General features: G+C 40.9%; 1 protein-coding gene across 4 annotated transcripts in view; it reads right to left on the minus strand.

Annotated features, from left to right (window-relative positions):
- Nucleotides 1–15,485, minus strand: part of AGAP1 (ArfGAP with GTPase domain, ankyrin repeat and PH domain 1) — a 680,164-nt gene that overhangs the window by 215,424 nt on the left and 449,255 nt on the right. For all 4 annotated transcript variants that reach the window (XM_084644148.1, XM_084644149.1, XM_084644150.1 and 1 more), the window contains exon 11: nucleotides 703–871. In XM_084644148.1, coding sequence (XP_084500274.1) covers nucleotides 703–871 — 169 coding nt within the window. The remainder of the gene's footprint in view (nucleotides 1–702; nucleotides 872–15,485) is intronic.

Here is a 15,485-nt window from a genome sequence, read left to right on the forward strand (position 1 = left end):
GGGCTAGACAGATCCTTGGTCTGACCCAGTATGGCCATTCTTATGTTCTCTAAGAAATGAAGCGTCCACTCTCACCCACTGTTTCCTGCTTCCGGTTTGGAGGAGCATGGGACATTTTAAAAAGGAAGCTGCGCTCTCACTTTCTGCAGCACAGTGTATGGGAGGATTTTGCAAATGAAGATGTTCCTCTTCTGACCCTGCTTCCAACAGCTGACAAGAACATGGAGAGGGAAGAGACAAAAGTTGGACATGGGTGCTGTGAATCCCATTGGCAAATTGGAAGTGCTCTTTTCCAATGGCATAAATCTCCTGTTTCTAGCCCAGCAGGGATGCAACATATTGGACCCAATAACCTCGCACTGGGACAGGACTGAATATTTCTCATTGTTAGCCTTTGTGTAATTTAGAAGGGAAATAAGGAAATATTTCACTGGCTAAGCTCTTTAAAATAAATTAAAAGGTGGCAGTTCAAAGGTGTTCAGAGGTTTGAGATCTCTTGTGGGAAATGGATTAGTAGACAGAGGGAAAGTTTAATAGTCATGGATGTCATTTGTCACTTGAATTTGTAATTTATTTCATAGCTATCATTTCCACATAGGTGGTATATATGTATGAACATATGCATTCACTCTCACACACTAATGTATTTGACTGGAAGAGAACATATGTTCTTTTGTTTTGCTCAACTTGCTATTCTCTTACCTGAATTAGGAGAGATGTGTAAACTGCTCATGTCTTTGGACATGCCATTCGTTTTGGGACTGGAAATGGGTGCACAAGCTGACGTCGCTCGAGGTGGCCTCTTTCCTGGCACTTTCACAGTAGTTCTCAAAAGGTCGATTTCTTTTCCGTGAACATTCTGCATATAGTCCTGCAGAGAAACAAACCAATAAAAATCAAAAAGGTACAAGAAAACTAGAAGTTAGAATAGTATATTAAGAACTGGAGACTAAAAGTGGGAAAAGACTTTCATAATTCTTTCTTATCAAATACATAAATGCACCAAGAGGACAGATCCTAATGCAGAAAGAGGTTGGTCAGTGGCTTGCATAGAAACAACCACCTGTCTACTAGGATTCTGCAGCACAGCAAATTACATTCATCTTCTTTACTCCCGCACAGAGTCTCCAGAAAAAAGAGGCCTTTGCATCTGTTCTCCAAAGAGAATTCTTCCATAGAATTCTCTAACAGTATGTGGGGTGACCAATGTAATAGTATTGTCATGTAGACTTAGCCAGACTAATAGCTACTATATCTGAAGCAACCAGATATTTCACGAATAGGGCCAAAAATTGAGTGGTTAGTATGCTAGTGGTACAAAACGGCATGTACAAAAACCAGAGTTGCATATTTCTGAGTTCCTCAACTCCATAGGTAACTATGGAAATAAAATGGATTGAAACGATCTTATATTGCTCTCTTTTTTGGAAACAGTCTTGTAATTCTTAGTTGCCAGGCTAACATTTATTTTTGTGATAACAACGATGTTCTCTTCAGGGTTGTTTCCCATTAAGTAATTGACTTGATTCCATAATGTTGGGATTAGGAAGGCTGAATTAAAGTCAGAAGGATTAAAATAGTTTTTTGCACGTAGGCCTGTTATGGGTCCAAATCACTGCAACTCTTACATGGCTACAATTTGGTAAATTATTTATTTTCCATAAACACCACTTCACCTTTAACACAGCAACACAAATTTTACAATATGAAATACACATTCTGTTTAAACATGCTGAACTCTGCTACTGGGGCAATACTTATTTTCTGGTAGACTTATCCAATTTGATAAAGAAATTATATCAGATTTCTTCAGGTTGTTTGTGAATGCAGTAAATATCTACATGGTATGAAGGGGGAGTCGGAACAGTTCACTGGAGGTTTTAGAGTGCAGAGTGACACTGAAAATTAAGTATCAGAGGAGTAGCCGAAAATTAAAAAACCCTCCCTTCACTAATTTCTGGTACAGTACAAGATGAAAAGAATAGCTCCCCTTATAAAACATCAACTTGGTATAACTTTCTTGTTCAATGCCAATTCTTCACAAATTAAAATACAATAAGAGGAACGTAATTGAGCATTTATTGCTTATGGGCTCTAAAATGAGGCTAATCAGATAGTGACTAAACCTCAGCATGCGCTCTTTTAATAGACACATTTTATTTAACATACAATAACTGATGTATTCCATTTAAATTTTGCTAATGGAGAAGTTTAAAGTGATCTCTACAAATTCTGGAACTGGAGCGAGTACACAAATCACCTTTAACACTCAGTTTCGGAAATGTCTCAGGTGCAGATTAAGTTGCCTTAAATAGAGAAGGAATCAGGTTTGAAAGCGAGGTATAAACTCACTGAAGAAAGAGTAAATTAATGTTGGGAAGCAGGAAATAAATATACTGTAACTATTATTTTACTATTAAACAAAGGTGCCCAAACAAAATAGAAGCCCCACAAGCACTAAATGACAGTTTACATTATTACTTTCTATGGATGTACTGAATGCACATGACAAAGACCCTTTCATTCTGTGCTGGGTGCATAATAATAATCCTGTACATTTCCCTGTAAAGGGAGAGAGGAAAGCACTGAGCTTCCTTCCACTAGGATGTCAACTCCCTCCTAGCCCTGCATCCACGCATCTTAGATCTGTACTTGAATTAAAAGTTACAACTACAAAATAATACAGCATGGTCAGAAGAGTGACGTGTGGTTTGATCAGATTAGAACAGATGAGGGTCTCGCTGTCATCTGGAATATGATGTGTTAAAGAGAAGACAGCAAGTCTGATTTGATATGCAAATGTTACAGATTTAACTCCCCTAGATGTTAGTTGCAGAAAACGCTGATCTGAGAAAAAAGGGGAAAAAACTCTTTAACAAGGCATGAGGGTAATTCAAAGCCAAGTACTTTTAAACAGCACTTAACAAGTCCCTAGAGCCTACTCAACAGCAGGCCACCCCAGAAGTGCCATCTTCTGCCCCTCAACAGCTTGAAAAAGTAGTAATTGCAAATCCATTTGCATTTTTCTTCTCAAGTTGTCCATGTTCATCATTCAGCACTGTGAAAAAAACAAGCACCAGAGCAAAGGGAACCCTCCCCAAATGCGTCAATAACAAGATAACGGAGTGCCTGAATCCCCCCCACACTCCTGCTCTTACACCTTTGCCATCAGTTGTTTTTCACATTTCACTCCTAATTATGTTGCATCTATTGCCGTATACTTAATTAGCTGCATTAATGTGATTTCTTTTCACATAGTCAAGCAATTAAGAGCTATGATTGAGTTTCATTCAATTAGCCTCAACAAACATGCTAATTGATGTCCCAGATGCAAATGAGGTGCAATGAGAGAAACCTGCTAGCAATCGAGAGTTGTGTCAGAGACACACAGCTCTCAGCTTGCTGACAGAAGCACAGCTTAACATGGCTACCACCTTCTGTGGAGCTGCCTTTCGAGGAAGGGAGATAAGTCATTAATGCCTCAGTGTACCAAACAGATCCCTACAGGAATACCGTGCAGCACTGAATCAAATCAATGTCGTCTCCAGTTCTCACAGCAATGGCAGGTAGTTGCACTGTAAGTGGGGAAAATGTGAGGCACTTTACTAGGATTTGGTAGGCGTTACAGATATTGTAACTACCGCATACACAACTTCTTTAGCTAAAAAATTGTTTAAAAAAGTGTTCATCTAATCTCCGAGCTTGTGAAATACTACATAAGTCATGGCCTACAGTTATCAGTAACTGGCGACTTCATCTTAGTCAGCTGTGGGGCATGCTGGTACTTGAAGTTAAGCCTAGAACACATCAATCAATCAATATTCCCTAAAAATACACTCACTATATTGATTCTCATTGCTTTTCATCCTGAGGTAACACCTTTAGCAGTTTGCTCAAATATAGCGCCACTGAGTGTTAATTTGACTACTCAAGGCAAGTGACTAGTATCTATAAGACTAAATTAACTGCTAAAATACCCGTGATTGCCATAGAAAGGACAAATACTTCTGGAAGCTGCAAAATGTTATTTAATAACACCTCAAAATGAATTGCCCATAGTGAAAAGACATGATACACAATAATACAGCTTTCTTTTCAGAAACACTATAAATGGAAATATAATTAAGTTAAACAGTGAAATGGATGGAAGCTGCTTAGGCAAACACAAAGACTGACTAAAGAGATAGATATGACTTTGCTTTCTAAATAGGCCTTGTCTTGAGAATATTTAATACTGCTATTTAAGGATGTTCCTTACTGACTGGAATAAATAATTGCAATGAAAACATTACACAACTGTTGGTATACATTCATGTGGGCTTCAGTTTTTTAAATCACTCTCACACAAACAAAATTCAGTGAACACCGTGTCCAACTATCATACATTCATTCCCAAAACAATTAGAATCCTCCTTTATAAAAAAAAAATCTAATAAAAATTGCTATGAAGAATTCTTCAACAAAACCACTATTCATGTTATGGAAGCAAACAATCTTGCCTAGAGGAAAAAAAAATCAAACTTTAATTTTCAAAACTTAAGAAAGGAACCACAAAAATGTCCTTCCATATCACATAACATTGGGCACAGTAGTTTAATTTCTTCTCTACACTACTGTCTGCACATGAGAATAGGCCTTTATTTCAACACTGCTTCAAATAAGAAAAAATCAGAACACAGCTCCACCAGGTTTGGAGGCGTGTACAATGCTCTCTTACAACACAGACACAGAGTTTATTTTAAAGGCAGAACTATAGGACCACGCGCATTCCTGCAGTATGTTCCCTCCATTCCTCATGTTGCCTGTCTGGACTCTACATGCCTTGGCACAGGAACTATATTGTTCATATGATTTAAATGCACAGTACATTGTGGATGAAATACAAATAAATAAATTACCAAAGTCTATCAGCTGCATTTCACTTTTTCTATTTCCAAAACCTAGTTTATTATGCAAGAATACTCTCCATTTGTTCATGGCTCCATCGCATTTAAAAAGTTACCCCTGCCATTGAGCAACCCCTGCAAGCACCCAATCACTTTTGTTTCTACAACCTGACTAATAAGCTAAGAACAGCTAGTGAAATGTACAAACTAATACAATATGCAAACTCAATTTTTAGAAACCAAATACCATAAACTTACTTCAGGTTTAAAATCCAGTATATCTGACGGCCTTAATCTCCAGTGCATTTCTCCTTGTGGTTAAACAACATTTGTGAAAAGTAGGTGTAAAATACTACCATTCCAATTACTTTGCACAGATATAAATAACCATACAAAGAGCAAGGAAGCATAACCCACACACCTCCTAGATGTGGTGTCCTGTCCCATCTAGTGGCACCGAGACCACTTAGAGAGAGATAAAATGAGTCTGCTCTACAGCCTTAGCTAACAGTCAGTTGGCTTTTAGCTCATACAGTAGAGGCTCATGCACTAAGCTCCAGAGGTCCCAGAATTGATCCCACCCACCACCGACCGGGGTCTGTCAGAGTTACAGAAGCAGAGATGGAGCTTGAGTATTGCAAAGCAAGTGAGACCTTTAATAGAGAATGAAATGATCAAGTAGATAGCTATAGACCCTGGGAGCCTAAGTGGGAGTATTCTGCACTGCTTTATGTGATATACAAAAATGAGTGACTCAGATTCTTGCTGCAAAAGCAGACCAGGACCGGGAGACACTGTACCTTGTACTGTTGATACTGGACAGTTCTGAAATTAGTGAAAGGTCCTATGTTCCAGTGTGGTCCTCCATGCATAGAAACCATATCAGCTCTTTCCCTGGGAGACCTCAGAGCAGGGGATTCTTCGGACTCCGTCTGGTTGCATTTGGATGGACTATAGTTGAAGCAGCCCTTCTCCACAATCCTTCCCCTCACACGACAGAATACACATACTGTTTACCATGATTAGGGCCCTACCAAATTCACGGTCCATTTTGGTATATTTAACAGCTATAGTATTTTAAAAATCTTAAATTTCATGGTTTCAGATATTTAAATTATAGTGTTGTAATTGTGGGGGGTCCCAAAAGGGGGTGGGGGGTCACAAGACTATTGTAGGAAGTTTGCAATATTGCCATCCATACTTCTGCACTGCTGCTTGTGACAGCCCTGCCTTCAGAGCTGGGCTCCCGGGCAGCAGACACAGAGCTTCCTGCAGCTGGCAGAGGTTCATGGAGGTGGGTCTGACTGGGCCCCGGGAGCAGCCCATGCTGGGGAAGAGGAAGTCCAACCCCTGCCTGGGCAGAACTAGCAGCTGGAGCCAGATGCATGGTAGGAGCCCCTGGCTGGGATGCTCCCAACCCTGCCCCTCTCCGGCTCTGGGCCCGGCCCTCAGGTTTAAAGGGGCCTTGGGCTGGCTGTGTGTGTGTGGAGGCGTGGGGGTGTGTGTGAACACAGCGCCCTGGGCAGTTGCCCACTGTGTCCATCCATAAGGCCCACCCCAAAAGTGACAACCTCCCTGTACCATGCCACCCTCACTTCTGCTTTGCTGCTGGCAGTGGTGTTACCTTCGAAGCTGGGCGCCTGCCCAGCAGCCTCTGCTCTGTGGCCATCTAGCTCTGAAGGCAGTGCAAAAGCAAGGGTGGCAATACCAGGGAGTGCCCCACAATTGACAGGTTTCACAGTGGAGACTAGATTTCACAGATGGTGATGCATTTTTCATTGCTGTGAATTTGGTAGGGCCCTAACCACTGACAGCTGTTTGGCTGAGTACACTCTTCTTGCATGCTCAACATCAAAACACTCATTGCAAGGTTACTGTGTGTCACAAAATTAATGTACCTAAACCTAATCTAACCTCTCACTTCTTAGAAAGTCCCGGAAAAAAACTGGTCCCTCAAATTTTCATTTTCTTTCTTGCATTCCTTTCCCTCTCTCTATCTCCCATCAATAACTTACTCTAAGGTAATAAAATACAGAATTTAACCTGAAGAGTGTTGGCTTTTTCCAGTCAAATATTACGTGGTACATGAATATTTCTGTAGTCTTCAAAGTGTTAGCAGCCAAAAAAAACACACACTTCCCATTCTGTGACTTGTGTTGACACAATCTGACAGCTCCCATTCCCCATGCTAGAAACTGGTTAAGACACAGGGCAAGTAGTTAGGAGTTCTATTCCCACTACTATTATTGGTTTGCCCTGTGGTGCTGGGCCAGATATTTGATACATGTATGTCAGATTCCCTGTCAGCAGATAGGAGACCCAGCTTGTCTATCATACAGAGATGTTTGTGAGGCTCACTGCATTAAGGCTTCCTTATCCATAGGTGAAAGATGCTGCCGAAGTATTAAAACAGAGAGCCCGTGTTTGTATCTCAGGATGGAATGTTGGAAGTTTTTGGAGAGAGGGAGCTAAGATCAAGATGGCATATTTTAGAGAATAATACTGACTTAGGGAGCCGTGAATGGTAACCTGCAAAGCTATTGTTCATTGTCAGCAACAACTGCTTTGTCAGAAGCGGGTGCGAGACGTGGACTGGTAAATGCTGAAGCCGTACTTTTGTGTGTACATGGCAGTCAGACATTTTTATTGCAAAATGCCGTCTGGAAAAGATGCAAAACAAAATTGCTAAACTGCAAAGGAAAAAAAAATAAGGGGGAAAAACAAAAGGCCCCCTTCCCTTTGCTTATTGAGTTCAAAGGCATAACATGCAGCACCCTGCAGCAAATGGGAAGCTACACTAATTTTAAAACCATAAAACGCTATAAAGTGCCCTGCGGGGCAGGACTACACTGAAGCTAGTTGCACCTAAATAAGACATGGTTCATTTACTTCACAGCTTAGCCTAATGTAATCATCAGTGGATTTCTAGCCTAGAGTTGTAACAGGCAAATAGCCGATACTGCGGAGGCGACACTCCCAGCCATAGAGGGGGCCTCTGCTATATTGCTGTTGATTAGAAAATTTTTCAGTTTTGACAAGCACTTAATGAACATAAATCGCACCTTGATTGGTTTCCATTTGGGGCCACAGGCACACCTGCAAAAAAACAACAATCTCCAACTCCACTTCCCCCATTCTTCGCAGAGAACTCAGCAAAAAACCTACAGTCCGGTTATGAGCCACATAAGAAAATATTTATCACAGGTTTCTGTGCAAGCAGCAGTGAAAGAACATTTTCCCTAAACTCCTTCCTACAGAGAGATATGGACATTACGTCCTTTAACATCTTAGTGCACTGTGATTTCTTAAAAGGTACTACAAAGCTACCTCCCCAGAAAATAACATTGGGGGACAATTAGTCATTTTAAAATGTGTGTGTCAGTCTGTTCTGGAAAACACTCTGATCAACCTAAAGCTTCTTCTGAGAAGGTCATTTTGTTCCCTTACTATTAACATTGGGAACTGAGACCCTGAAGTTAAAGGAATAAAATAAACATTCACTGTGTCTATGCTATAGTATTAATCAGATCAGTTGATGCTTGGGGACGGAGCGGTCTTTCAATGTATAACACCAGATCTCAAACATACAAAATATTTAATTTTTCATAGTTTGCACATTGTCATGGAAATCTGAGCAGGTTATTCTGTCTCTGCCCCTCAATCCCCCCTGCTCCCACTAGATCATAACAAGAACAGATCTAACATTTCGTAAGCACTAGATCCACAATTTGTCTATCACAAATAATTTATGTAACATGTATGTCTATACTGGTTAGTTCTGCTAGAAATGGAGCTTTATTTTCATAAATCATCTCTTCATAAATCAATACCTTGCCTATTTAAATTGCAACTTGTTCAAATAACCAAACAGTCTTTTTTGACAATGAGCTTCACTCTTTGTTGATATCTATTACATACTGCACATTTACACTGTTCTGCAAGTAATAGTTCCATGTGCATTGCAGTTCCCTACACTAATTACATGTGATAAATCTTGTGTCATATGCTCTGAAACAAATGGATTCCAAGCTAAATATGCTTTATATATTCACAGGTCACTTAATGCACAAACAAGGAGAATCTCTACCCAGTTGTGGGACTAGTTACATGGAAACAGCAGGAATAATCAGTCTTCATTACCCTAAGCACAGACTGCTTAAGTGGGAGTCTTTTATGGTACAGCTTACTGACCATTATACAGGACACTGAGAACTCCACATTTCATTATGCCCCTGGTTTGCTGTGATTTTTCACTTGGCATAGCAGGTGCAGTGGTGATTTCATTTAGGGCTATGCTCAGTTTGAAGGGACACTGTTAAGGTTGTTAGGATTTAAAATTTACTTACCTCGACAGTTTTCCCACAGTGCAATCCTTACCTTAAGGATGGCAACTATGTATTTAGGTGTGTTTTTTTTTTAAACTAATCCTTACTGAAGCACTATTTCAAGAAAACAACGCCCTTGTAAACAACAAACTGCATGGATGATCTCCTGCAGCGGTCCCCTCTGGCGCGCTACCAACCCCTTTGTTTCCCACACAAGCACACATGCTATCACACACAATATATATATTAGTTGAAAACACACAGCAGTGACGTGTGATATCCCATATGATCACGGCATAAGGTGGTAAAGTAGCACAGGCTCTAATGACCATTTTTGCTGAAGAGGTTACCATGTAGCGTCTACAAAATAACTGCAGCAATGTATCAAAGTATGACAGAATTAAGAAGTGAAGCCCAGAGGAACTGTAACAAATGACATCATAAAGCGGTATACTATTCTGAACAAAGTTTTAGGACAGAAGCTATTAAACTTGTCCACAATTATTTTCATGTGGACGATATATGGTATCAATACCTCAGATATGCAGCTAGAATTAGACACAACACTATATATCTTTCATGCCTGTTTTCCATTTACTCCAGTGTTTCATTCATATTGACTGATAAAAAATAACTATAACACAAATTTGAGCATTGATAATTTTGTCAAACATATATTACCCCTAAAATCACCCTGTCGACTTCTCTTTCCCAGGGTCTGCCCTGAATGCAAAAGGTTTCAAAGAGTACATCTGCGTTCTAATTGATACATAGCAATATGAAGTCATAAACAAAGCAATCTTTGGGTCAATTCCCAGACCTATTCAACATGACCTGATTTTATGATTACTATGGCCCTTCCCAGAAAATTATTAAAGAAGAGAATTCAGACTTCACAGATATCTAGAGTTGTATTTTCATTTGAAACAAACTATTTTTTATTGACTACGATCATCAGGGAGAGTGTGGGTAGTTTGTTAATCCAACATACCTATACATACCTTGGGGCTGTGAAACAGTTCAAGGGGAAACACACTTTTTGGAGCAAGAGACGAGCCAGCCAAAGATGTTTGCACAAAGTTATTCATATACCCAGTTGTGCAACACAGCATTTAAATACTACGATAGCCAGACTGCAAGAACCAATGTTGCCAGCCCCCATACTTACAAAAATCATTCGTCAGGTCCCCAAAATCATGAAATTGGCCTAAAAACAATAATATATTTTGGGTTCTTTTTGGCCACTGAGTTTTTATAGTCCCCATTTTCAAGCTTTTCTGCAGAAGCATGAAGTCAAGGAATTTTTTTTTAACACGAGAATCCCAGCTTTATTTAATCACATGGCTTGAGGAGCTAAGGCTTTAAGAAAACAACACTAAATATAATGAGATGTGAGAACATTGCTGGAGTTGGCTACACCGCTGGACACTCGTATGTCACATTTCAACAGTTTTTACATGGATCGTCATTTAAACTCTGATTGGGTCCTAGAAGATCAGTCAGCGCCTGTAGAATTTCACAAGCCAAGGTACTGTTATGGTAGTAGTGTCATTACAATATATCGGAGCACATCTGTGCGAAGCAAGACAACTCCTAGCCATGCTGAAGTTTTACACACCATTATTGAAACATGATTACTTTGTCTGATAATGGAAAAATCATTCCTAAGGTCTTCATCATTAAGCCAACGTGAACTACGTTTCTATGAATGATGGAATGAGCTCATTTCCCCTTCAGTTAGCACTGCTCATAAGAAAATGGATTTCCAGAGTTGTGGATACCACCTAGTGATTTCCCAGGCCAAACTTATTCAGATGAGTCTCATCTGGCTACAGTATAACAACATTTTTGTGTGTCACTCCTGCAGCACCACCACAATCCCAACAACCTTTGTGAATGTCATTTGAACAGAGTCTATCCCAAATGGGAGAAAGATGAAATAGAAGCAGTGCTCTCATGCCTCAGACCTCAGAACATTATGATAAAAACACCCAGCTTTCATACAGCATTTTTCATGTGTAGATCTCAAAGCACTTTACAAAGGATGTCAGTATCAGTACCCCCATTTTACAGAAGAGGAAATGGAAACAGAGATGAGATGACTTGCCCTAGGTCACCCAGCAGGCCAATGACTGAGCCAGGTACAGAACCCATATCTCCACAGTCCCAGTGCACTATCCACTAGGCCAAACTGCCTCCATACAATGCTATTCTCTGTACACAGTCAAACCATTCTCTTGGATATGTACCCAAGATTTATAGGTGCTAGATGGACAGCTGGGTTTTATGAGGACAATCAGCAGGATTTCCCTCTTATTCTTCGTTATTTTGGAAGACAATGAAAGAAGAATAAAGCCGTGGAAACTTTTTCCCAGAAGAAAGTTATTAAATGGTTTCATTTTCCCACAGGCATCATGAGGAAGAGGAGACCCTCCCTTTACAGAGATGTTGGAACTTACCACCTTTTGCATGGCGGGAGATACCAGAATTGTTGGAACACTTTTGAACCCACTGTGTCTAAGATCAATGGTGAGCCACGCATGCTGGAACTAGATGATCATCCCCCACTTCATCCTTATTCTGAGATGAAATGAACTTTTGGAACGGAACCATTGGAGATTTGTTTCTGCCCTGGCAAAGTTTAGGCTTTGGTTTTCTGCTTGGGAATCTCAGGGTTTGTCTGCACGGGGACACTCAGGAAAGTTAATTTGAACTAAGTAAAGGTGGGAATTTAAAGTGGATTCGGTAACCTAAAGCAAATTAAGACAACTTTAATTCTGAATGAGTATGTCCACACAGGGGTTTAATGCAGTTTAACTAATCCACTTTAAATTTACACCTTTTATTAATTCAAATTAATTTTACTTACTCCATGGAGACATGCCCTAACAATAGCTTTGAGTACCAAGAAAAGTAGGTAAGAACTGAAATCTTGGGAATACAAAGTAGGGAGCATCTCCTTAGCAATCTTCGGAGTAGTCTTCAGAAATTCTCAAAATAAGCTGTATTTCTTGAAATACAAAGACAATTCTGAGCTTTGATGAAAGGCACTTTCCAAGGAGCCCATGCGCCATATAACCAGGATAATGATAAAACCCTCCCTTCCCCACAATCTACCATGGAGCTGTGTATTGATGTAAAAAACACAAATATAGAAACAAACTGATTCAAATACAAAACAAATTAAAATCCCCCCAGGAAAAAGTTACATTTTCATCTCTCTTTTTCAGAAGTGGGAAAGTGAACAATTGAAGTGGATCCAGGGGCAGAACACTTTACACTGAGGACAACCACAGCTAAAGCTGTGTCATCTGCTGACCTGTGGCATGCTGGTAAAAAACCCAAAAAAGTAGATGGGTGTCAAAATAGGTATTCATCAGGATAACGCTAAGTTAAAGAGGCTTCAAACACGAACTTGTCCTTCACCATTAAAATAGCACTACTCAGCAAGTATCCCAGAGAATATACACAGGGAGCCCTGATGCATGGCACTATGCCATTAGGAACCAAGAAATGCCTAGTCAAACTCTCATGGGTCCCTTTGTGAAGGCAAGACAGACATGTAAGATGAATAGGTAGAGATGGTGTACTGTGAAACCTGCAGGTCAAAGTTCTCTCTCATTATCCCCTCCATTTTTCTATCAAGGCAGTCCCTTAGGCACACCAAGGGAAGGGCAGGTTTAAGGTTCTTGGAAAAAAACTGTCAGCACCAAGTCCTGAAAATGTAGGTTGCTTATGTATATATTTTATCCTTCTTCAAGAAAAGGAAAATGCGTTTAGTGATTGTGAAAGGCGTCAGGCTGACAGCATTAACAACTGAAGTTACTTATTTAGCTAGCAAAGTATAGCTCAAACTTCCCCATGCTGCCCTGCCATTGTCTCTCAACTCTTCTGGAGGTATCACCTCTAGAACTTAGATGCTAGTTCACTTTCTGCATCTTTGTGATATTTTCTATGTCTAGACTGCTTACAAGGGTGCCAATTTTGATACCGGTTTGTGTGACAGACTTTTCACTCGGAAATGATCCAAGACCACTGAATCATTTCTCATAGGCTGCTGAACATATCTGAGAGTAAGGACTTGTGATCATTATGACCTTAGACCTGATATGAAGCAACGTTGCCAAACACACTGTCAGTTCTTAAAGACTAGATTAAATATTTTAGTCCCTGCAACTTTTGCATCAACTCGAACTGCAGTACAGAGGGATTGAAATTGCCTTTTCATTTATTTCTTCCCCATATACCGTTCCCATCCCTGCTATTTCTGAAAGGGTTGCCAAGTGCTACACGTTAGGGAACCACAACTCCAGAGCTCTGAGAAATGGGTTACTCACCTTGTGCAGTAACCGAGGGTATGTCTATACTACCCACTGGATCAGCGGGCAGCGATTGATCCAGTGGGGGGGGTTGATTTATCACGTCTAGACTAGACTAGACACAATAAATCGACCCCTGAGCGCTCTCCCGTTGACTACTGTACTCCACCACCACGAGAGGCGCAGGCAGAGTTGATGGGGTAGCGGCAGCAGTCAACTCACTGCAATGAAGACACCGCGGTGAGTAGGTCTAAGTAGGTCGACTTCAGCTACGTTATTCACGTAGCTGAAGATAAGTAACTTAGATAGAACTCCCACCCTTGTGTAGACCAGGCCTGAGGGTCTTCGAGATGCGCCCTCCGTGAGTGATCCAGCTGAGGTATCAGTGCATCTCTGTGCCTATACTTGGACAGTTTCAGTAGCAGTGCCCATACGGGTCGCACATGCATGGTGCCAGTCTCATGGCCCCATTGATGCCTCATCTAGCATGCGTGTGACTTGAACCTCTCAGTTCCTTCTTTAATGTAGAGTCATATTGCACACTCCAAAGTAGAGGGGAGGAGGGTGGGTAGTGGAGCACCCACAGGGGAACAAATCTCGAAGAACCTCAGTTATTGCACAGGGTGAGTAACTTTCTCTTCTTCAAGTGATGTCCGTGTGGGTGCTCTACTTCAGGTGACTGTAGAGGACAGTCTGTCCTCCTGAGCATGGAAGGGGCTTCGGAGTTGGTTGGATGATGGAGGATAACACCGCTAATCCTAGCCGTTTCCTAAATGGGTTGGTTCTACCCAGGTAGAATGCTTGAAGTTTGTCTAACATCCAAGATGTGTCATGTAGCTTCATGTGCATTCTCATATGGTTAGGGAAAGAATGTGTGAAAATGTACTGGTTGATTTAAATGGAAGGGCGAGTATATCTTAGGGATGTATTTTAGATTGGTCCTTAATGTAACTTCGTCTGTTAAAAAAAGATAGCATGTGGTGGGTCTGCCGTGAGAGCCCCTATTCCTCTCCCACGCGTCAAGCCAATGTGATTGCCATTAAAAAGGTGACTTTCATTGATAGGTGCATGAGGGAGCAGGTCACTAAGGGTTCGAATGGGGTTCTGGTGAGACCTTTTAAAACCAAATTAAGGTCCCATGGTGGTATAGGTGGGCATACATCTGGGTAGATTATTTGTAGGCCCTAGAGGAATTGTTTGGTGACTGGATGTGTGAACAGAGTTGTTGCATCAATTTTTTGGTGAACGGCAGTTATAGCAGCAAGGTGTACATTGTTCGAACTTATGAATAGGCCAGAGTTTTTTAATTTGAGAATGTAATTTAGTGTCAGTGGAAGGGGTGCTGACATAGCGGTGACTTGTTTGGCATTGCACCATTTAGTGAATCTCTTCCATTTCTGTAGGTAAGTCTTACAAGTAATAGACTTTCTACTATGTAGCAACACTTGTTTGACCTGTTCCAAGCAGGCTAATTCGTCATAAGTGAACCATAGAGGAGCCATGCTTTCAGATGGAGCATCTCTAGATTTGGGTGGTGAACTTGACCCTTGTGTTGTGTTGTGTTAGCAGGTCCGTCTAAAGCAGTAGGGTGATTGGGTTATGTACGGATATCACTGCTGTCTTGGCCATGTGGGGGGTATTTCGCTTTATTGTTCTTATTTTGTGTATCATTTTCAACAGTGGTATGGGTGGGAATGCATACAGGAGAGATGTGTCCCATTTGATTCGGAATACATCCCCCATCAATCGGATTCCCAGACCTACTCTCGAGCAGAATTGTGGGCATTTGCGGTTTTGAGTTTTTGTGAAGAGGCCTATAGCTGGACGACCCAATTGTTGGAATATGTTCTCTAGTATCACCCTATTCATCTCCCATTTGTAATGATGGGGAAATTGTCTGCTAAGTTTGTCCACAGTGGTGTTCTGGCATCCAGGCAGGTAGGAGGCAGAGATGA

Source organism: Lepidochelys olivacea (genome assembly GCF_965140295.1).
Source record: "Lepidochelys olivacea isolate rLepOli2 genome assembly, chromosome: 11".
Lineage (NCBI taxonomy): Eukaryota > Metazoa > Chordata > Testudines > Cheloniidae > Lepidochelys > Lepidochelys olivacea.